A 22916-nucleotide genomic window follows, 5' to 3' on the forward strand; every position below is an offset into this window, starting at 1 on the left:
GACTCAGAATTTCTGCTCTTGCCACCTGTTTCTTTCCATTTGGAGAAATGGAATTCAGCCGCTTCTTCAAGACGTCAAAGTCTGTCTTCGTATTTACGTCACTCTCCAGTTTCTACACTACAATATAAGATCGGGGGAATTCAGTGAATATATTGATCAGCTGAGCATCTCAGACGTTGGCCGACAATGATGCAAGACTCGAGCAGTATATGGTTGCAGCGCCTCGAATCACACGACAAGACATCCCTCTGTGAGCTTTGCCAAGGTCTCACAATAGCCAAGCTTCGCCCTCCGAATTTCTATCGCCATGCAGAGAACAGAGCCGCCCTTCAATCTTCTGCCGAGCACTGCCGCCTATGCGCCATCATCGAGCGCGCAATCTGGCGTGATGGCTGCGGCAGAGAGCATGGACCGCAGCTTCAGTTCGAGGGTGCCACTGATAAAGGTTGGTTCTTCAGTGCGCAAGAGACGGCAGAAAGGGATTCCCAAGCCGTCAAACTGTCGCTGGTACCTGATGACTGGGCCGAGGGGTCTGAAAATAAAGCATCCAAGAAAGTATCTGGATTTGCGTACGTCGGAGTGTGGCTGAAAAGCAAGTATATGGCGACAGACTTGCACCTCGTCGTCGAAGAGGGCGACCCACTGGGACGGCATGGTTGTGCAGCGGAGGATTTCCACGTCTCTGGCCGCGTAATCGCCAGTCAGAATGTACCCCAGAACGCTCTTTTCGATGTTGTCCGTGCTTGGATGGACAGTTGTGGAAAACGCCACAAGGTCTGCGCTCCGGCTCCTTCGGATGACAGCCCCTTGCTTCCCAGTAGGGTCATCGATGTCACGCAGGATGGCTTAGACCCGCGTTTAGTTGTCTCTGACGAGGGCCAGCGGGGACAATACGCGGCACTGAGTCACTGCTGGGGTGGGCTGCAAATTCTACAGACCAACGCTGCGACACTGGCGCAATACCAGGACAACATTCCCCTGGATGAGCTGCCCCGATCTTTCAAAGACGCCATCACCATCGCGAGAAAGCTGCAGATCCAGTTCTTGTGGATTGACAGTCTGTGCATAGTCCAGGACTCGGAACAGGACTGGCACCACGAGTCTGCCCTGATGAGCTCGATCTACCACAACAGCGTACTCACGATCTCGGCCACCGGTGCTTTGGATGGCTCACGAGGATGCTTCATCCCCGAGGCGCATTCTGAAATTGTCCAGCTGCCGCAGACATTCTCTGCTACCGATGGCAAGGCATATGTAACAGGCAGCAGGCTCGGTAGCTATGGCCCGCCCTGGTCTGATAAGGTAGCAAGCGGGCCATTGTCTCAGAGAGCCTGGGCATTACAAGAGAGGTACCTTTCGAGGAGGATATTACACTGCTGTAGAGGCCAATGGGTATGGGAGTGTTGTGAGAGGATAGAGGCGCAGTATGGCTACACCGAAGAGAGAAGCAACGCCTGGCATCCCGCATTCTTGGGAAGAATCAGGGTGATGAAGACAGCTTACTCTGGCGTCTACGAATTCGAAAAGTATGATAATGACAGCGACGCCGACGAAAGCGAACATTGCGAAACAGGAGTGGGAGATGGAGAACAGCATGCAGCTCAAAGCCAACCGACTGACCTAATAGCACGTCAAGATGGTGAAAACAACGGCCACGACACCAGTGCCTTTGACGAAACGCAGGGAGCTGATATCGCAAGATTGGAAGATGTCCATGTAGAAACTCCTGCAGATGATGAGCAAGAACAACAGGAACCAGCGAGCCAAAGCTTCGTCGTCTCTCTCATGGAACCCCCAAATGGGCGCTCGACATACATAGTCGATCTCAGGACCGATGCTTCGAGGCCTGCCATGAAGCCGACTCTGCTGTCTGTGCTCGATCGCCCGATAAACAACGACTTGTACGATTTCCTCGAAGTCGCGTCACGGAACTGTCGATACAAGATATGGTACGACCTTGTTACCAGCTACACAGGTCGGTCCCTTACCATGAGCAGCGACAAGTTGCCCGCTATTGCTGGACTTGCGGCGGCGATTCACGAAGTCGCCAAGGACTCCTACCTCGCCGGGCACTGGCGTCTCGAGCTGGAGCGCAGCCTTTTCTGGCGTGCCGACCGGGAGGTCGTGAGCCCAGAGCCGGCCAGGTGCCGCGAATACAGAGCTCCGTCATGGGCATGGCCCAGCATGGAAGGCGGCGTCTGGTGGAACTGGCCCGATCTCAGCCCGGGCGTGGGCGAAGAGGCCCCGATGAGAATTGTGGACGTCGAGGTTGACCTGGTTGCGGGGGATGACAATCCCTTTGGACCCGTTGCTGGTGGAAGCTTGACCGTTGAGGGCAGGACAATCTGGGTTAGGTGGGGCGAGAATGCGAATGCATACATCACTGACGGCTTCGAAGATGACTCTGCCAAAGCTGTCGACCCGTCGAGCTCTCAAGGGATGTTGATCCTCAACAGGAGCGGCAACAACGTTGGGTCGTGGGAATGTGACGATACGCTGAATACCGTGTTCCCGGCCACCAAGATCGAGCCTGGCACTACCCTAGATGGAATTGTGGGGAGAAGGATCCCTTTTGCAGGCTATGCGAGATGGGCCAAGAAGACAGTTGATGACATTGACACGGCAGAGCGATTTACGGCGTTGCCTCCCGAGCTTCTCTGTCTTCGGGGGCCGACCAAATACAACAGAGAGAGGATATGGGCAGATGGAACCGATGAAGACGAGCAACGGGACAGCTGGTACGAAATCGAGAGCCGCATCGAAGCACTTGTTTTGGCCAGGACGGAAGATCCTTCTGGCAAGGTATTCCGCAGAGTTGGAGCAGCAGCCTTTTCTTCCTGGGATGACAGTCAAGAACTAGCCGAAACGATCACAATTAAGTAGCACCTACAAGATAACGAAGCAAAGAGCAAGGTATTCGACTTTGGTGCTTCAGACGAGCCAATGCACAGGTGCCCGATCACCACTGTCCCCAGGAGAGACGAGAACTCCAGACCTAGACAGAGGACCAACTGCCGTCAATGACAGCATGATGAGCATAACGACCATAAGAACCAGCATCTGCAATGAGTGAAGTCACGGCCCACGCTGGTGCGCTCGACGCGTCTAGTCCAGGAGAGATGCCAAGACCTGAGGCTGAAGCGGCTCACGACTAGTCTTGTGCAGACAACGGTCAATGACGCTTCCACGTTGCACCAATGCAGATGTGGATAGTCTCAGGTGCTATCAGTCTGCAAGGCTGGGACGATCCGATTATAACAATTTCCTAGGTTCCGCGCCGGAGAAAGCGCTCCGAGCCTGCGGCCTGGGTATCAACTCGCAAATCGGTCCCTGGCCCGGGGAATCATGGATCGAATCGGCCGATTCAATGCGCTTTTCGTCATGACCTCCCTATCCCCAAAATTGGCCCTGTCGCAACAATGGTAATGATCGTCAGGAACCGAACTGTTTCAATGGGGCTGCACCGCTCGTCTCCGCCAGTGCGTCTCGATGGGTTATTTTGTTATTAGTGCGTGCCCAGCGGTTCGGGACAGATCCGGGACGTGCCATCGATTTCAGGCGCCATCTCCTTGCGGCTCGCGATGATGCACTCGACTCGCCAGCGCTGGCCGCAGATGTCATCGTCGTCATGATCGTGGGAGGTCCGTCCGTCCCACAGCGAAATGTCTGACTGACTGGCCGAGTGTGCAATGGGAGCTGAAGCACCGTGGATGCAGGGTGGTCGCGTTCTCAATGTCGGACATATAAGACGGGAAGAAATCCCCGGACTGTCTAGCATCTCTGGTTGTGTGCCACACCTGATCAACGCCACATACCCAGTTCCACAAGACCAGCATTCTCGGAAATAGACCCCACGAGAACCACATTTTCGGACCACAATTCGATCCAGAACCCACGTGCACTTAGGACACTAAACTCTAAGTCAACATCATCAGGAATCATGGCTTCCGACGACGCGACCTACAATGACTACACTACCGAAGGTGGCCAGCAGATCCCAGTGCAGGACGACAATGCTCCCCTCGAGGAGGGTGTTGACGCTGCAGCCGCTGACTCTGACGCTCAGCTAGGTATGTCTTTCACCCACGCTCACCCACCTAGAGCACTGCTAACAATTGTGGGATTTCAGAGCGTGACGACAACGAGGCAATTGACAAGTCCAACATTGTCGAAGGTCGCACTCGGGGTGCCAAGCCGGATGGTGGTTCTTATCGTGAGCCCGGCGACGATGAGGCTCTGCCGTCCGAGTGAAGTAGCCACCGCAGCGCGCGGTGTCTCTCAGGCGTCTGTTGATAGCAGCGATTGGATATGTGTTAGCAGGCGTTGAGTGGAAATTTTGGAATGACTCTCATTCAATAAGGATGCTTCTGAGACGGAAGCTTGAGACTTGTTCCCGAACATGCGCACCCGTTCCGCTCCGTGGTGTCGTGAACCACTAATATATCCAGTTTCGTCGACATCCTCCGGCGAGTCCCAATAAGAATAGCAAAAGTGTTTGTGCAAGCACCGTAGTGCCATTCATGTGACGTAAACCCTGCAAGCTTAGCACTCCTTATTGCCTCTAGAGGCTATATCTTCGGCCTCGGTCGAGGGGGAAATGGAAGGAGTTACATTCCTGGAGCGTTGGCCTAGTGTGATATCTGAAGAAGGGAGAGCTAGTCCTTACCCATGTAAATCATTATCACTTCACAGAGTTTGCTTTTTGCCCATTCTTGTTGGTTTTCCCCCAGACCGCTGCCGCTGTCTCCTGGAGTGTCCATCATTATGACCCGGAGACTTAGAATTCCCTTTACTCCCTGATAATTCTGAGCATCACAACCATTTCAGACCCTAACCCTCCAGCGCTGAGTTTGAACCGTTCGCCCGGTGCTGACCGCGCCATAGCATCACCAAACAGACCATCTTCTACCACCTGCACCTCCCACCCAACTCTGCCACTCACAGCGCTTCTACACGCCACCCACAACACACACTTCTGTCTCCCCTGAGTAATCAACATCAACCTCATGCAACCGAAATCCGAGTTGTCACGATGACGTCAAAGGATCCCGTCAAACAGAAACGGGTCACCTTTGTGGGGATGGAAGACACCGAAGCGTCCAAGGATGAGGAGGCAGAGACAAGAGCCATAGAGGAGGGCCCTGATGCCACAACTCAAGACTTGCAGACGACGACAGAACCTACTGCGAGCCACTCGTTTGCTTCCATCGGCCCTGAAGTATCAAAATTAGCATCGAGAAAGGCCCAGCTCACAGGGCTAATGACCGCTGGGGGGAAACCTAGACAGATGAAAAAGTGGGAGAAGGAGTATAAAGTTGTGGAAAAGGAGCTGGATGAGGCGAGGGGCCATGTGACTCCGATATTTACAGCTGGTAATCTGCGAAAAGCAGACTGAGAGGCTTTCTGATGTAATAATACATGAGGATAATTGCACAGCGTCTTTCGCAGCGGTCGGTGGTTTTTATTGCTCTTCTTTTTCTGCTCCCAGCTCTGCTGCCACTGCGCTTTCGGGACTTGGGAAAGAGTTACTTCATTTAAGGGCTTGATTCATACAAGGATCACTATATAATGATATATCACGCCTCTAGCATTTCTTTAGTCCGTCCTCTACTTAAATAACAGCTATGTCATCTCGTAATTAATAATGTATATAAAGTTATATTTAAGTTAAATATATAAATATAATTTCTTATATATTTAGACTTATTAAATATTATAGTATAATTTATATAAAACTTAAAATATAATATTATTAAAAAATAAAACTATTAATAATATTATTATAAAATTATATAATAAATATAATAAATAATTAAAAGTTAGAAATAAGTAATTAAAAATAAAAATTAAAATTAAAAATAAAATTTTATATAAATAATTATATTATTATAAAAATAAAAATATTTATTATTTAATATTATTAAATAATAATTTTTATATAAAAGTAAGTAAATTAAATTTATTTATTATAATATTAAAATTATTAAATATTTAATTTAATTTTAATATTAATATAAACTTATTTAACTTTAATTACTAATTATAACCTTATAATATTTTAAAAAGATACTATTATTTAAAATTATATAACTTATAAGGTAGAGTGGTAGAAGATAAACAAGTTTAGCAGCTATTACTATAAAAAGAAGGACAATACCCCGGTACTATCCGTACTAGACCTTACTTATGTCAAGTTCTCCATGGCTCCTAACCCCCGGAAGTTGGCCGAGGGAGACCCAGCCCATGCCACTCCCGCAGGCCTCGGAGATGTTCACCATTGAAAGCACACGCAAACTATGAGCCTGTAATTGACGCCACTAACATCGGAGAAGGAACATCAGATGTTGGTGGGCTGGGCGATGCTTATTTCTCCTGCCGCTCAGGTGTGCCGAGGCAACTCCTGAGGCCCTCTGTGCTTGTTTCCAAATTTCGTGAAATGATGTGGGTAAGAGTAAGCCAGACAGGACTGCTTGGCGAAGCAAGGTTCACCGCCTTCTAGTGCAACAACGGCTGGAGAATTGCAAGGCCGAAACAGGGTGCAGTAGCAGGCTCCGTTCTGGTGCAGCAACATGGGAAGCATTTTGTGTGCTAAAGCCTGTGGACTATCAGGAGGTGGGCGCGAATGTACACCGGGCCCACATGCAATAGCACCCGGATTTTTTTACACCAAGCAGAAATGGATGTGAAACTCCCCAGGCGGACAAGAGAAGCTGACGAGCCGAACGTTCATCCGGTCCTCGCTGCCGATGTCACGTCGCAAACGAGGCGACATGCCGCGTGCCCTGCTGCTGATGTGATGTCCAGCTGGGCAGCTGGGCTTGCGCCGCCGCCGCTGGTCCAACAACAGCCGAGGATGTGTCAGGACCTTGTAAGACGCAGGTCGATAACCTTGATAAAGGGAGGTTCCCTGTCGGCGGCGGGCCTGAGAACCCAGATCTCGGAAAGATCTACATGGGCGGTCATGGCCAGCCACGGCGGAATTGGGCTGGGTTTACAAGGTTGTGTCTCCTGATTCTGCTTTGTAGCACGCACGATCGGGCACCTGGGGGTATTATCCGAGGACATAGAATTCACAGTATTTGGCCGCCCGTACCCACAAAACCACCCACCGGCTTATGAGGAACTCGTACGCTGAGAGGTCGGCTGCAGAGAGGGGGATGGGGGCCATCTCCAGCGTGTGTGAATCTGAGATTTCCAGTCCCTTGGTGCCTTGTTGGTGACTGATCGGCGGCCATGGGGTTGGCTTGCACGAGTCAACAAGGGATCATCACAGCAAAGCTGCCGCATTCCCCACGGCGCCACTGAACTGGCTCGCCCGTGTCCCACAAAATCCCCATGGCACAGGAGCCCTGGAGGGCGCTAGGTCGTGCGCGTGCAGACCCGCCGTTCGACGTTGGGCTGGACCACAAATCCGACGGCAGATGCCACCACAACAGCAACTGAGGTCCACGAGTTCACGCGTGTGTGTGTAGTTTTTCTGTACTGTGTAGTATGCAATACAAGGCATGGGTACGGTGTACACACTGAAGTACGCGACATTTGGACCTGTACACAAACACAGCCAGATATACCTATCAACACTACAGAGTATAATACCTAGATGTATATATATATATACACACACAAGGTCCACCCCCGGATACCAGATTAAATGTTTGAAAATTCTGTAAAAGTTTCTGCCATCCAACACCAACAATGAGCCCAGTGCTGAGACCACCAGCAGGCCAGGGAAGGTACATGCAGCGGGCAGCACAAGTTTCAACGTCAGGCCAAAACAAGTCAAAATCTCCGGCCCTGCAGTCGAACCAGAGCGAGTGCCCAGGCTGGTCTTGTACGAAGCGGGGAACCCGAGCCGTCCCTTGGGCTGCCACCCGACCGAACTCAAGGAAGAGAAGGAAGAACGAGACAAACTTTGACGGCGGCCACGCGATGACCTCATGCCGTCAAAATACCACACACCCTCCTCAGCCTCTCGTGCGTCTCCTGTCGGCCGTTTTCGCCCACGAGCCGGTGGAGCCCGGAACGCCTCAACCGCAACGCTATCCATCCTTGACTCCCGCCTTGGCCTATCAGAGCCTCAAGCCTCGACCTCAGGGCCATCTCTGCGCGCACAAGGCCGACGGCGATCAACAATGTTGTGCGCAGCAGTCAGCATGCAACGACTGGGGTCTTCACATCCTCTCTGATGTCTCTGATCCATCCTCAACCACGACTCGGAGTAGCACAACCTCCGCCAGCATGCACACATGCACACATGCACACATGCGTCCACGCACACACGCATGCATGAGTCGAACCAGATGCTACGCTGCGGCCTGCAGTGGCTGCTAGGCCCCACGGGACTGCAATAACACCGTTGCACCCGCCAGAGATTGTCGGTCAGATATTCAGGGACCTGTCTGCTACCTGCTCGCCTATCAGCGCAGCCCAACCTCCAAGAGAAGTGGATCGGCAGCGCCCGCCTCGACCCCGGCCCACTTGAGCACCTCGATCGAATCCCAGCCTGCTCACTGCTGCCCCTCGCTGCTCGTGACCGACCATACCGAGGTTGGCATTCGTCAAGAGAGCCGGGGGGGGAGGACCTACACAGTAACGTACATATGTACCTCCTTCGATGGCCGCTGGGGTCTCCGATGGGGAACCTGGCGGGTACGGAGTACTGGGCCGCCAGTCACTGATGGACGACGGCCACCTGGGTGGATGGACGGGTGGGTGGACGTTGCATTTTGCCTGTGATGTACATATAAGGATGGCCCGGCCCTCGTGCTACCTTGAGGCGCGAAGTGTGCCTGCCCTTCTTGACCCCTCATCGACGTGTGAACCTGGTCTGCCTCTTTCCTCGAGGTTATCCGAGCCGAGCCTGCCTGTCTGTTCTAGACCACCAGTTGACCCTTTACTCTTGGGGACCACACCGTGAAGAAAGTGTTCTGCCAACCTACACTTATCTTCAACATCGTCACCACCACCATCCCGCGCGAGGGTGCTTGGACAACATGGCCCCTCCCAAGTTCTTGGGCCTGTCAGGGCGGCCGCTCTCCCTGCTCGTATCATGCGTGGCGACTACGGGTTTCCTCCTCTTTGGATATGATCAAGGGTCAGTATTCGGCCCAGGGAGACAGAACAGGCTGGTGATGCTGACATCAATGGGTTGTTGCGCAGTGTCATGAGCGGCATCATCACCGCAGTCCCCTTCAACAACATGTTCGAAACAACCAGGAACAACAGCACCATGCAAGGCTTCACGACCGCCATCTACGAGGTCGGATGTCTCTTCGGCGCCATGCTCATCCTCGGTGTCGGCGACCTGCTGGGAAGGCGGCGTGTCATCATCATGGGCGGTCTCGTCATGATCGCCGGCGTGATTATCCAGGTGACCAGCGTGTACGGCTCCAACCCGTACGCGCAGTTCATCGTCGGCCGTGTGGTGATGGGCGTCGGCAACGGCATGAACACGTCCACCATCCCGACCTACCAGGCCGAGTGCTCGCGCACCACGAACCGCGGGCTGCTGATCTGCATCGAGGGCGGCGTCATCGCCTTCGGCACCTGCATCGCCTACTGGATCGACTACGGCGCCAGCTTCGGGCCCGACGACCTGACGTGGCGCTTCCCCATCGCCTTCCAGATCATCTTCGCGCTCATCATCTCCATCCCCATGTGGTTCCTGCCCGAGTCGCCCCGCTGGCTGCTCACCCACGAGCGCTACGAGGAGGCCGACATCGTCATCGCCGCGCTGCGAGGCTACGAGCTCGAGAGCGCCGAGACGGCCCTGGAGCGCGACGTGATTGTCGACTCGATCCGCGCCTCGGGCGGCTTCTCCAAGTCGACGCCCTACAGCGCCCTCTTCACCAACGGCAAGACGCAGCACTTCCGCCGCATGCTGCTGGGCGCCTCGTCGCAGCTGATGCAGCAGGTGGGCGGGTGCAACGCCGTCATCTACTACTTCCCCATCCTGTTCGAGGAGTCGATCCTGCGGGGCCAGCGCAACCTGTCGCTGATCCTGGGCGGCGTCAACATGATCGTCTACTCCATCTTCGCCACCGTGTCGTGGTTCATCATCGAGCGGGTCGGGCGGCGGAAGCTGTTCCTGTACGGCACCATCGGCCAGATGACCTCGATGATCCTCGTGTTCGCGTGCCTCATCCCCGGGTCGCAGGCCGCGGCCAAGGGCGCCGCCGTGGGCCTCTTCACCTACATCGCCAGCTTCGGGGCCAGCTGGCTGCCGCTGCCGTGGCTGTACCCTGCCGAGATCAACCCCATCAAGACGCGGGCCAAGGCCAACGCCGTGTCGACGTGCACCAACTGGCTCTTCAACTTCCTGATCGTCATGGTGACGCCCATCATGATCACCAACATCGGCTGGGGCACCTACGTCTTCTTCGCCGTCGTCAACGCCTGCTTCCTGCCCGTCATCTGGATCTTCTACCCCGAGACGGCCCGCCGGTCGCTCGAGGAGATCGACATCATCTTCGCCAAGGGCAGCGTCGAGAACATGTCGTACGTCCGCGCCGCCAAGGAGCTCCCCTACCTGTCCGACGAGGAGGTCGAGCGGGAGGCCATGCGGTACGGCCTCATCGAGACGGTCGAGAGGGTCCACCAGACTCACCACCACGCCGCCGACCCCGAGAAGACGGCCGCCGGCCGCAAGTCGTCCGACACGGAGAAGGCGTACGCGGTGCAGAACCGCAGCGGCAACAGCTCCGACGACGCCGATGCCGACGCCGCCACGAGCGGCCTCAGCACGCGTCAGTAAGCCGGCGTTTCCTCCCAGGGTCAGCAAGGCCCTGGGTGCTTGCTACTACAACTTGAAGTGATAGAAACAGTTAAAACCAAGGCATCTCTGCCTGCAGAGGCGGAGTGAAAGAAAGGGCACGGGCAAAAGAAGACCAGTTGGGTCGCGGTGCTTTCAACGATACCCGGTCGCCACCCCCAGCAGAGGAGGGGGCGGCCTTTTTAGCATTAGAGATGCGAGACCGTGAATAGACGGATGCATGCTGCGTACAAATGATGTCCTCCTCTTATTATAGCCCACTAGGGCATGTGTAGTAGCAGTCGTGATATGTATGCTGTGCTGTGCTGTGCTGTGCTTCGCTTTGCTGTGTCCGACCCAAGCCGCAGACGTCCTCCGTTCTCGCCCCATGCTCATGCTGTTTAACCTTGGACCTGTGACCCGTGCCAGAACTCCATTTGACTCCGTGATCTCTCTCTCTCTCTAGGGAGGGGAAAAAAGTAGCCTGTCATGCGTGCCCCACCATTTGGGGGAGAGGGGAACAAAAAAAAAGAGAGAAAAAAAAAGGACCGAAAAAAAGAACTCCACACCAAGAATCATGCAGGAATTCCCCGAATCGCTTATCGGTCACTCCCAGTCCCGGTGCCGCGGCCGGCCCCTCAGCTCGTCCGGGTCAGGCCTGCGGCGGAACAGGCCGTTGGCGCGATGCCTGAGCCAGTGCAGCTTGGCGGCCAGGACGTCCTCCTCGACGAAGCTCTGGTTATGGTATCATATGGTCAGCCACTGACGGTTAGGTGGGCCTGCCAGCCCTGGAGAAGTGAGAAAAAGAGAGAAAGAACAAAGAAATGAATAAACATACCGAGGTATAGTGATTTGAGTAGACGTGGTCAGAGGTGCCGAGGGGCAGCCTCTGTGCGGCGCGGATGTTGTTGATGTACAGCTTGCCGAGGTGCTGCACGCGGTTGTCCAGCACGACGGGGACGACGGCGGTGGAGCGCGGCATGGTTGGGTGGTTGGTTGGGTGGTGGTTTTTTGGGTTATTACTGTGTAAGAAGAGGATGGAGGGGTGAATAAGGTAAGAGGAGTCCTTCGAGATGCCCGTTGCCCCAGGTAAAAAGAAAGAAGGGAAAGCAGAGCAGCATATATGGGCTTGTCCTCCCTCTCCTCTGGTTCTCCATCATACCATCATACCATCCATTCATGCAGGTACACAGGATTGTTGCCATGTCATTTGATGCCAATGTTATGGGTTAATTTCCCGTCACCGCTCCCCTCTTCACCTTGGGACCCCTTCCGCCCCCTGGACGCAAACCCGATAGACCGCCTGACGGGATGGTGCACGCCTCACACGATGCACCACCCAGTCACGACTGCGGTGCGACATTGGGGCTTGGGTGCTGGGCTCGCCGAACCACGAACAACCCAGCTCCCCGCAGGCCAGGGGACATGACTTTGGTAGGGCTGGCTGGCTGCTATGGCTGTGCGCATCGCGGGGCAGATAAGATGCGGTCAGGAGTGCTTGCTTCCCTTCAACGTTGGGTCAAGCAATCCATGTTTGGCACTGTTCGTGTGTGTGTGTGTTGCTTCGGATTGGGGTTTTCCCCATGATGGCATTGTCTTCATCAGAAAAGTCAGTCCCCTGACCTAACAAACCCTTCCCCCCCTTTCAGCCCCAGGGCCCTGAGGGTTGCAGCCAACGAGATCACGCCGGCCATTTATTAAGAGGCGCCACGGGCGGCTGACACCCTCCTCAACCTCCAAAACAAGCGCAAAGAAAACTCAAAAGCCGACAGACGTTCGCCTTATTACCCCAGGATCTTTGAACAGCACTAACTCCGACCAGATGATTGACAGGACCCTAGCCCCGCACAAGACCTTTCGCTATCACTGGCATGTGTCCGCGCAACACGGTTTCTACCCTTGGGCCACGTGCAACCCTTTGTGAAACTCCCGAGGGTCGACTGCATGGGACTCGGCTTGCTATGAAGAGATGCTTTTCCTGCCGGCGGGCTGAATCTAGAACGTGACAGGCCATGTCTCACCGGGCACGCGTAGACCTAAGTCTAGTAGTTGTGTTTCTGCTGCTGTGTTTCTGTCCCCAGCTGTTGGTCTCCAGAGCACCGTCAGCTCGAGCAGTTTCCATAGGGCAAAAGCCAGATGCCACAGGGATACCAGCTACCTAGTAGGTATTTAGGGGCCGTCAGATGTCACTCACTTGCAACGCCATTTGTCGATGTGGCAAGGTTACCACGGGCTGCTTAGGTAGGATACTGTTAGTTACCACGATTCAGACCACATAGGAAGCATTGATGCAGTCAGTCAGACGTCCCGAAAGGAGCCATGCTTGAATGTGACACCACCAAGCAGCACATGGAATTGCCGTCTTGGGCTTCGCATTGCCATCTACCTCAAGGCTAGAGCCCCGTTCATTGCACAAGGTACCTAGGTACTTAGGTAGTGGCGTGTCTTTCTCCCTGCTGGAGTATTACACGCGCAACGAGGATATTGAAAGAAAACGAAGCTACAAACTTCCCAGGGCTTATGCAGCTTGTGTGTACATGTGAATGCTGTTCGAGTCTCTAATTTGCAAATATGTTGCTATTGTCAAGGAGAGAACAATGGGTCAGCGAAAACCGTAGAGGCTGATCTACTCGCCCAAGTCAGAAGGTGAGTCCCTCACGTCAGTTCACTTTCTCAACAGTGCCCAGGTGCTACTAAGGTACTGGCAGTACCTAATTAGTTGGGGGTGGACTTAGATGTGTAGATACATTGGTACCTAGGTTATCAGTTTTCAAGCAACATAGTAAAGTCTCCAAACCACAACTACCAACAGTCAACGGTGCGAGGTGTCCGAAGTCTTTCATATACTGACGGAATCAATGGTCACGGCTTTACTGAACCATCTGCGGAATCATTCTAGGCCATCCACAATGGTCGAATGAAGACACGAAACACGGGGGTGGGAGTCATGATTGGAGTTACAATTGTCTTCCCATTCATGGAGTAGGGCCCAAGATCCTCTTGCACCATCCCCCGTTAACCGTGTCTACTATCAAATCGCTGTCTTGAGCGTCAGTGACTGACTACTCCCCTGGGAACTTTGAGCTACTGACCTGTGCCTCTATGGACCTTGTCAGTGGCCCAGACCCACACGTCCACCCAATTCACTTTCGACACCACGCGCATCGTTGAAGCTGCCTAGGTACGTCAACAACCACCCTCACTTTTCAAAGTCACCCTTCAAGGGAAACAATTAAAAGTAACTGCCGGATGCTTCGAATCAGCCGTGCACAGGCCACCCCTGAACGAGTACTTAAACACCGAGACCTCACCCTCAACTTCGACTTTCCTTCTTACTTCTTCCAACCCAACCCAACTCGACCTCCCTCAGTCGAACCGACCCATCGCAGACGCAGGTAAGCTTTCTCTCACACAATCCTCCTCTCCTTCATCAACCTCTTCTCCATCAACCTCTCCTCCATCAATCTCTCCACCATCAACCTCTCCTCCATCAACCTCCCCTCCATCAACTTCTCCTCCATCGAACTCTCCTCCCCCAACCTCTCATCGCCTCAATCAAGCTCTTTTTCATCGACCATGCCTCCATCAACCCCTCCTCCACCAACCTCTGCCTCGTCAACCAAGCTCCTCTCAATCAGCCTGTTCTCGCAAAACCTCGTCTTGCACAAGTTTCCCCTCCCAGACCCAAACTCATCTCGCTTTCGCGTTCTCCCCACAAGCACTCAACCCCGCCACCACCACTGGCAGCCACCTGGCTCTGAATTTATCTGTCCGTCACTCAACTTTGCCCTCAATCGAATTCACCATGACTCGACTTGGCTGTGACTCACACTCACCCTCAACTCCCTCACTTCCCATCTACCACCCAACCTTGCCCAGTACTATCACACTCCAAATTCCCTACTTGACTCCATCATCGCACAAACCTACTACCACTCGCCATCTCTCTATCAATCAACCTTACTATCACATTTACCTTGCCTTACTATCGCTCAACTCTTCTTCGCAAAACCTGTCTTGCGGTTACTCAGCCTTTCCCTTCCTCAATCAACTTTCCCCTCAACCAACCTCTCAACCAATCTCTTCCTCACTCAACTTCGCCCTCGTTCAGCCTTACCCTCACTCATCGCCCTCGCATACCCTCGTTCTCACACAGCACCGCCTCCTTCCAGTCTGACCTTGCTGCCCCACAGCATTACCCGCCACACAATCTTGACCTCAACTCACCTAGCCGTCTTCATTGCCCACACACAGCATGTCCCCTGCCAAGAATCCAAGCACTCGCTCTACGATCTACTCACATTTCACACAGGAGTGAACCAGGACGGGCGACATATCAATGCTGCCAGCCCGCAGGCGCCTGAGACCGGCAGGGAGGAAGCCGTCCGCGGTCTCGTCCGAGGGTAGGCCCCAGTACGCGACTCTGGCGAGCCTGGGAAGAAGCCGGGCTACGGCCTCAGGTGGGGAACTTGACGCGAGCCCTGTCAGCAGTGGCGAGGCGACCGACCGACGATACGGCTCGACGACAAAGGGCAGGCAGGGAGGAAGCCGTTCGGCGCCCTCCCCCATGGGCAGGCCTGGGAAGAAGCCGGGCTACGGCCTCAGGTGGGGGAATTGACGTGAGCCCTGTCAGCAGAGGCGAGGCCGAACCGACGACAATGGGCAGGCAGGGGGGGAGCCGCTCGACGCCCTTCTCCGTGGGTGGGCCCAGTCTACACCTCTGGTGAGTCCGGGAAGAAGCCAGGCTACGGCCTCGGGTGGGGGATTTGACGTGAGCCCTGTTAGCAGAGGCGAGGCGACCGACCGATCGACGACCGACCGACCGACCGACCGACCACTCGACCGACCGACCGACCGACCACTCGACCGAATCGACGACATAGGGCAGGCAGGGAGGAAGCCATTCGCCGCCCTTCCCGATGGGAGAACGCCTGGGAAGAAGCCAGGCTACGGCCTCGGGTGGGGGATTTGACGTGAGCCCTGTCAGCAGAGGCGAGGCGATACTCGATCGATACGAACGCGCGAACCCGAGTCCGGCTCCGAGCCGAGGTACGACGACTGGATGGGCCGAGGGCGATGGGTGGAAGGCGGTGGAAAGGTTACAGAAACTCCTGCGGGAGTATAAACTACACGGTCTTGTTGATCCGGTGTCCTCAGCTTGGTGTTGATGGTCTTTTTTCTACCTCCATCGGCGGGGCATCGAGTGGAAGCCAGGGGGGGTGTCGTCCCCTCCACGACGTTGCTTTGTTCAACAGATCATTTCATGCTTTTTCATTGCGGCTCATGAGTTTACTCGTGACGTGAGGAAGAAGGAAGATTGGATGGACACACTCACATGGTAGGATGGCAGAACCGGCTGGGCATGCAAACGCTTGTCGCGCACCAGTTGACGACGCACCTACCTATGATATCATATGTAGCACCAGAGTCACATGTTTCGATGAATTAGTTGACTGGATCCAGTAGCAGCCACGAAGCTGTGGGAAATTTCAATTTATTTTGGTACCTTTTCGCTTGAAAGACCAGACATGGATTGCAAACATTTAGAAAATCAATCCGGACAAAAACATGTTAGACAGAGCGCCTCGTATGTGACAATCTTATTTTGCGTTCTAAATAAACCTCTGATCCGAGAAATAGACAGGCAAATCCCGCGTGATCAAAGAGCTTCCCTAAAACTCACCTCTCACATATCTGTACAGACCACAACTGCCCATATCCTCGAGGTCCTTACTCAGAATCCTCAGGGTCCTCAAGGGCCAGAATCCGCGAGAGAAGCATTTGCATGAATCGACGAGGCTCAGGCTGCTCAGGCTGCTCAGGCTGCTGGTCTGGAGGCGGGACTGGAGAGTTGGGCGGCGGCGGGCTGTTCGTGGACGACGTGCTACACCGGCCCGGGCTATGGAAAATACCGACGCGGAATGGGCCGAACCCTTGGGCCGGGCTATACGATCCAGGCTGGCTACGGGGCTCCCTCGGGGCGTGGGACGTCTCCAGGCGGTGGGACCTGCTCTCACGTAGAACCTGCACAAATTGACAGTATTCAGCAAAGTCACAGTATTCATCCCAGTTCCTGTTCGGGTTGTGATCAGCGTACATTTGCGAACTCCAGAGCTCACAGTCCAGCGGTTGTGGACAGCTCAACGACCTCGTGCGCCAGTAGTCCCTCCGGCGCTCCTCAGCAGCCGCGGGGGAGGGTGAGCTCGGGGTCGAAGTGCCGACCGCGAAGCCAAAGGCCTGGGCGACGGCGCGCATGGTATCCGGGGGTGGGAGGTCTTCCGGTGAGATATACGTGTGCCGGAGAAACGAAGGCAGGCTGCCGCCAGATGAAGTTGGCACGGAGTCCTGGGGGCTGGCGGGCTGCAGGTTTCCGCCGCCGGAGGTAGGGCTCTCATTGACTGGAGATGGGCGAGGCCTGTATCGAAGGGTTGAGGGTATGCTGCCAGCAGAGTTGGGAGACTCATTGACTGGAGACGGGCGAGGCCTGTATCGAAGGGTTGAGGGTATGCTGCCAGCAGTTTCGCTGCTACCGTCACCAAACTCACCCTCGGAGGCGGGAAACCTTTCGCTGGCGGACTCATGAGGCTCGGTGCGGATGTGCAAGCCTGTCCGGAGGCGCAGGTCAGACTGAGCAGTTTCGCTGTCCCGAGATGGGGAGGCGTCGTTGGTATTTCTGCTGTTCTGCTGCTGAGACATGGTGGAGGTGATGAGATTGCAGTGCGAAGATGGTCAAATGGCGATGTCACTGCGTGAACTCAGATGTTGCGTAATGATGCCTTTGCAATGCGTGAGTGATGATGAGAGCAAGTTGAAATTGCCAGAATTTAATTATATTGGTCATTATATATGCTTGAGGACTTCAATGACCGCGGCCACGACGACGAAGGCAATGTCCTTCAATGTTGCCTTACAATGCTTGCAAGTGGAGCAGTTGTGCTCTTCTTATCGTCTTTATTTGTGCTGAGCAGTTGTGACAATCCATTGTGATTGACCATCACAAGGACGCTGGTGCCTCTCAGCCGGTCGGTATAGTCGTCTTTGTTGAGCAGTCAATTCCCCACCTGTTCTCTTTGTTCAGGTCCAAATGGCGAGAGTCCCACTAGCAGACATGGATGGCACCTCGAAGGTTGTCCTGTATTATGGCATCTTGAACCCGATCTTGAGAAGAGACCCGAAACTAGCACCTGGGAAAACTAACGAGAATGGGCTTTCTGAGCCTCAGCTGCAGCTTCTGGTGTTACCCCACCACCATTGCCCTCTGGCAAATTGAGAGCCTTCAGCTCTTCGATCTCTTGAGGATGGGCTTTTTGAGCCTCAGCCGTAGCTTCTAGTGTTACCCGAAATTCACGACCCTTTACTAGAATGCGAGCCTTTATCTCTTGCACTCGTTTCTGCCACTGGCAGTGATCAGGGTTATAGCCGTCCGGGTGGAGAGGCCGTACAGGCGTGTCTAATTCGCCTGTGTATATCCTGATTCTCTCACGGCCCCTCTCCTTAGCACGCACATATCGTCTCCCGTCGCGAGTGAGCTTTTCCTTCCACTGGTCACCATAAATGTCATGCATGGCCTTCTCAAAGGCGGTGATCCATAAGGCGCCTGACGGCAGGCCTGGGGCGCTTGTGGAACTGAGGCGGCTCATGGACGCTTTGAGAGGGCCCAGGACCAAGCCAGAGGTGAGGCCATGCCAGCGGCTGATGGTGCTGAGAGCACGAGGGTATGCCATGGTCGACTGTTTCAAGCTGCTCAACAGTCAGGGGTGTGTGCGAGACTCGGGACTGGCGATGTGGAACAAGTCACCTCACAGGCTCAGTGGCTCATCTCCTTGTGTAGAACAACTCAAACAGGCCGCTGTAAGCTCGTGTGGACGAGGTGGCGTGAAGGGTGGTTGGAGCCACCAAGCATTGAATTGGATTGAAGCTAACGGAACGATTGCAGATTTTGCCGGTACGAGGCAAATGCATGTTTGATCTTAGTCAGCCACGGCGCCCGTCTGTCTGGCCTCGTGTCTGTGTATCCGTATACGAAAGATAACACGGGAAGATGAGGCTTTGCACCTCGCATCCGCTGACTAGGCGGCAACCGAACCGTTCTTTTGATTTTTCTCTCCCTTTCTCACTTTTCCCGCGCCATTTCTGCTCCTGGCGTGGCGCGCTGCAGCGAACCCTGGGAGGCCGGGATGCCAAGCACATGTCCGAGGCTTCTTTGAGCTTAGCCGCGCGAAGGATGCAGCATCCAGCCAACCACCTCCCGCAGGCAACCACCGGCTCATTTTATTTTGGACACGCTGCCGCATACGCAGAGCCCTCCTCACAGACAGGTCCAGGCAGCCGGGCAGCAGGGTAGGCCATGGCACGACACGGCAGGAAGGAAGGCAAGAGGATCGGGCGCGAGGGATATGAAGACTGAGGTCATTCCGAATCTTCTCTTCTCTTGCCCTCCCCTCCTTCTCGCCCCTGCTTCTCACATTGCTTGATCTGACCTCTGGTCGACCACGTTCGCTTTGTTTGTGTGTCTGTCTCTGTTGGGTTTTGTGTTGGAATCAAAGTTGGTGCTCACAACTGCATCGCCTCACGACATCTTCACCTAATCACCATGGAGAACCCACCGAGCACCCAGCCTGGCGGGACCGAGAAGCCAGCTGCCGCACGCCTCAGCACGCCAGCCCAGCCCGCCCAGCAGCAGTTCCAGCCGCTCGAGAGTCTTCCTACCAGGGCGCCGACATTCCAGACCAGCAAGCCCTTCTCCATCGCCAAGCTTGTGCTGGGCTCCTTCAACCTCGTCTTTGCCATAATCGCCCTGGGCCTGTCTCTCGGCCTGATCATGTCGACAGTCACGTTCAGCTCATTCATCGGCATCGCGATTTGCCTGTCCCTTGTACGTCACGTCAACCCAGACAACATCTTCTTTGTGTGTGCACAGTAGGCTAACAAGAGGCCCCTCCACCCAACAGGCCGTCGTGTCGCTCATATGGCAACTCGCCGAGCACATCACCCTGGCCGTCCGCAAGGGCTGGCGCCCGATTCACCCGGGGGCGCACGTGGGCGTGCACCTGCTCCTGTCGGTGCTCGCGCTGCTCGTGGCCATGTCCCTGTGCTTTGCCGTGGCCGACGAGCTGGCCTGGTACAACATCGACCCGGACTGCACGTACGACGCGGACTGGCCCATCAACGACTACACGATGGACGGCCGGCCCACCTGCGACATGTACACCTTCCCCACGCAGGCCGACGCCGACAAGTACTTCCGCATGATCGAGGCCCTGGCCGCCTTCTCCGTGCTCATGCTTATCTCCCACGTCACCCTCTTCATCATGGCGTGCGTCGAGACGGACCGCAGGAGGAAGTATGGCAAGATGACCAAGGTGGTCTACCTCGTCGCGTCCCAGGGCCCCGCCGACGGCAGGACCTACTATGCGCCCGTCGGCACGCAGCTCTTCGACCACAGGACCTCTGTCCTGCCGCCCCAGGCTGCGTTCCAGCAGCAGCAGCGCCAGCACCAGCACAGCAATGCCGATCCTGGTATTCATGGGTACTATGCGCCCCCTGCGGGCGTGGCTCCCGGGACGGCGGCGTAGAGAGGGGAGGAGAGAGAGATCACGGCATTGGTAGCAGACGCGGATGGAGAGAGCGGGAGGTCTAATGTGGACGTGTCAGTGATGAGCAATAGATTCAAAGCGGCTTTGGGTGCGGATAGAGCAGAGGTTTGGCCAGCGTCATACCCCGGAAGCTACTAAATAATTTTAATGATAGATGATACCCCTTTACCCTTCCTTGTGTCGGAGGAAAAGTATCTGGCGAAGACCAAAGACCATCAATCTTGACCCTCTCCCTGTGCGTGCAAGTACGACTGAATACGAATGCCCCCACGCTTCCTGCAACAGATTGACCTTCTCGTCGAGTATTATTCCGTTCAACTCAAGTCGCAGGTATAGCCACGCGTCGATGCCTGCTCATCCTCCTGGATGGCTTGCCTATTTTGCGGATCTTGAGGCAGTGATCGAGTTCACTAAGAAAGAGGCCCAGAAGACGCTCGGTCCTAGCTTGTGCAAGGTGGGTGATAAACCAACCCACACAACCGCGGATACGGAACGTTGCTGGTCTGGGGCAGCTCGAGCACAATCCATAACCGTTCACGTGATCAGCTCCGTTCAAGAGACCCAGAAAGTACAATAATAGTTATTCAAGACCATGCCAAGTTTATCTGTCTATTATAGAATTTGGGTATCGATTCTGACGTGCGAGATGTGGCCCACATAGATCGTCTATGCCGGATGACACACCCGCATCGTCTTGACCAAATAATCGCAAGGAAGAATACAACGCTCATACCCAATCGAAAATGTTGACAACCGCGTATATTTTTCTCCCGCTAGATCTTGCCGCAACGATCCATCTAGAGGAGAGCGAAGGCAGCAGCGATGAAAGCAATGGCGCCAAAGGCAGACGAGCCGAGCTTGGCAACCGAGGCGCCGCTGGCAGCAACGGGCGAGGTCGAGGACGAGTCAGCAGAGTCCGAGCTGGAAGAGGAGCCGGAGCCGGAGCCGGAGCCGGAGGAGCTGCTGCCAGAGCCGCTGCCGGAGCCGCTGCTGGAGCTGCCAGAGCTGGAGGATCCAGTGGAGGTCGCGTCGGCCGCAGTGGCAGTCGAGGTGCCGCTGGGGCTTGTCAGACCGGTGGCGGAGGCGGAGGCGGACGAGCTGGAGGCGGTCTTGGCGGGGCAGGTCAGGTTGAAGAGGGCGTTGGTGTTGAGGTCCTTGGTGATGGCAAAGGACATCTCGTTGACGGTGGAGTCGTCGACCAGGTTGTACCAGAAGGTGGGGACCTTGCCGAACAGCTGGTCACAGCCAACCTCGTCCCAGAACTGCTTGGCGTTCTCGACGCTGGGGACGGCCTTGTCCCAGTCGGGACCCTCGTAGGGCCAGCCGGTCTCGGTGACCCAGACGTCCTTGCCTTTGGCGACGTTGACGACGTTGTCGTAGGCCTCCTTGAACAGCTTGGCGGCGTTGTCGATGGTGTTGTCGTCGCCGGTCTGGTAGTAGGGGTACTCGTCAACTCCGAGCCAGTCGACGGCGTCGATGACGGCCGAGTTGGAGCCGTTGGTCCAGGCGTCCCAGGTGTCGACGTGGCCGATGGAGAAGTCGTACTTGGAGAACTCGCTCTTGAACTCCTTGATGAACTTGACAATGACGTCGGGGCCAGCACCAATGCCGGCCTTGTTCTCGACGCCGGTGGCACCGGCACGGTAGAGATCCTCGGAGCCGATGGACACACCGATGACCAGCTTGGCAAGGTCGTCGCCGTACTTCTCAAGACCAGCCTTGAGGGCGTTCATCTCGTTGGCAATGCTGTCGGTGCCAGAGGTCCAGATGCCGAGCAGCAGGGAGGTCTTGGTGGCGACGGCGGCGGGGAAGGCGGAGATGGGGTCGGCCGTGGTGGCGCCCTGGATGTTGGTGTAGAGACGCACGGCGTTGAAGTCGCCAGGGGCGCCGACGAGGTTCTGGGCGGTCTTGAACTCCTTCTCGAAGTCGCTCTGGGTCTTGGCCGCACCGCTGCCGTGGACGGAGCCGGAGTTGAAGCCGAGGTAGTTGGAGGCGGCGGACACGCCTGCGACCAGGGCAGACGCGGTGAGGATCTTGGACTGCATGGTAAAGAGTCTTGAAGGGGGCTTGCTGAAGAGCAGTGGTTGGTTGTGAATGAACGACTGTGTATATATCAGACCAAGAGGGAGTGACGGACCGACAAGTCGAACGAAGTAAAAGAATGGACTCCGGACGGCTGTGGTGGTTTGGTGATGGTGGTGTTGTTGTGGTGTGAGGGCGAAAGAATAAAGCTCGCGGGAATGTAGGCCTAGTCTATGGGACGAATTTGAGAGATGAGATCAATCGAGAGGCCTCGCCCCCTGCACTGCAGGTCCCAGGGTCCCAGGGTTCCAATGTCCGCGGTGGGGCAGGGATGGCTATTGGCGAACCCCTGAGTTTAGACGTAGGTGGAGCTCGGCAGGGTTGGGATACGAAATGCACCACTGAACTTCTTGCCTGGCACTGGCTGACTGTGAAATTGCGATTCGCGGGGGGCAGGGGGCGTATGGGGGATAGTACCAGAGAGACGGGCGCGACAGGCAAAGCAAGCTCCTCAAGCTCATCGACGCGACAAGCTTATATGGAACCTT

At 55.2% G+C, this 22916-nt stretch overlaps 8 protein-coding genes across 8 annotated transcripts; 5 read left to right on the forward strand and 3 right to left on the reverse strand.

Moving 5' to 3' along the window:
• Nucleotides 1-186: 186 nt before the first annotated feature.
• On the forward strand, nucleotides 187-2883 carry KVR01_009573 (uncharacterized protein; the record flags this gene model as incomplete). The annotated part of the gene is made up of 1 exon (XM_044793980.1): nucleotides 187-2883. The coding sequence occupies one exon, from the start codon at nucleotides 187-189 to the stop codon at nucleotides 2881-2883; it is 2697 nt and encodes an 898-aa protein (XP_044642075.1).
• Nucleotides 2884-3940: 1057 nt separating this feature from the next.
• Nucleotides 3941-4251, forward strand: KVR01_009378 (uncharacterized protein; the record flags this gene model as incomplete). Its single annotated transcript, XM_044784704.1, has 2 exons — nucleotides 3941-4070; nucleotides 4130-4251. 2 exons carry the CDS (start codon nucleotides 3941-3943, stop codon nucleotides 4249-4251), a joined length of 252 nt encoding a protein of 83 aa, XP_044641880.1.
• A 4742-nt stretch (nucleotides 4252-8993) lies between these two features.
• Nucleotides 8994-10753, forward strand: KVR01_009265 (uncharacterized protein; the record flags this gene model as incomplete). Its single annotated transcript, XM_044781237.1, has 2 exons — nucleotides 8994-9094; nucleotides 9160-10753. 2 exons carry the CDS (start codon nucleotides 8994-8996, stop codon nucleotides 10751-10753), a joined length of 1695 nt encoding a protein of 564 aa, XP_044641767.1.
• Nucleotides 10754-11356: 603 nt separating this feature from the next.
• KVR01_008901 (uncharacterized protein) lies at nucleotides 11357-11732 on the reverse strand (the record flags this gene model as incomplete). The annotated part of the gene is made up of 2 exons (XM_044784168.1): nucleotides 11357-11485; nucleotides 11589-11732. 2 exons carry the CDS (start codon nucleotides 11730-11732, stop codon nucleotides 11357-11359), a joined length of 273 nt encoding a protein of 90 aa, XP_044641403.1.
• A 4748-nt stretch (nucleotides 11733-16480) lies between these two features.
• KVR01_009434 (uncharacterized protein) lies at nucleotides 16481-18801 on the reverse strand (the record flags this gene model as incomplete). Its single annotated transcript, XM_044784320.1, has 2 exons — nucleotides 18549-18801; nucleotides 16481-18490 (listed from the first exon to the last, which is right to left on the reverse strand). Exon 2 carries the CDS (start codon nucleotides 17444-17446, stop codon nucleotides 16481-16483), a length of 966 nt encoding a protein of 321 aa, XP_044641936.1. The 5' UTR covers nucleotides 17447-18490; nucleotides 18549-18801.
• KVR01_009418 (uncharacterized protein) lies at nucleotides 18314-18718 on the forward strand (the record flags this gene model as incomplete). Its single annotated transcript, XM_044785747.1, has 1 exon — nucleotides 18314-18718. One exon carries the CDS (start codon nucleotides 18314-18316, stop codon nucleotides 18716-18718), a length of 405 nt encoding a protein of 134 aa, XP_044641920.1.
• A 542-nt stretch (nucleotides 18802-19343) lies between the features above and the next one.
• KVR01_009197 (uncharacterized protein) lies at nucleotides 19344-20325 on the forward strand (the record flags this gene model as incomplete). The annotated part of the gene is made up of 2 exons (XM_044791878.1): nucleotides 19344-19625; nucleotides 19702-20325. The coding sequence occupies 2 exons, from the start codon at nucleotides 19344-19346 to the stop codon at nucleotides 20323-20325; spliced, it is 906 nt and encodes a 301-aa protein (XP_044641699.1).
• Nucleotides 20326-21143: 818 nt separating this feature from the next.
• Nucleotides 21144-22391, reverse strand: KVR01_008945 (uncharacterized protein; the record flags this gene model as incomplete). Its single annotated transcript, XM_044788494.1, has 1 exon — nucleotides 21144-22391. The coding sequence occupies one exon, from the start codon at nucleotides 22389-22391 to the stop codon at nucleotides 21144-21146; it is 1248 nt and encodes a 415-aa protein (XP_044641447.1).
• Nucleotides 22392-22916: the final 525 nt, after the last annotated feature.

Source organism: Diaporthe batatas, assembly GCF_019321695.1.
Source record: "Diaporthe batatas strain CRI 302-4 chromosome Unknown Contig00011, whole genome shotgun sequence".
Lineage (NCBI taxonomy): Eukaryota > Fungi > Ascomycota > Sordariomycetes > Diaporthales > Diaporthaceae > Diaporthe > Diaporthe batatas.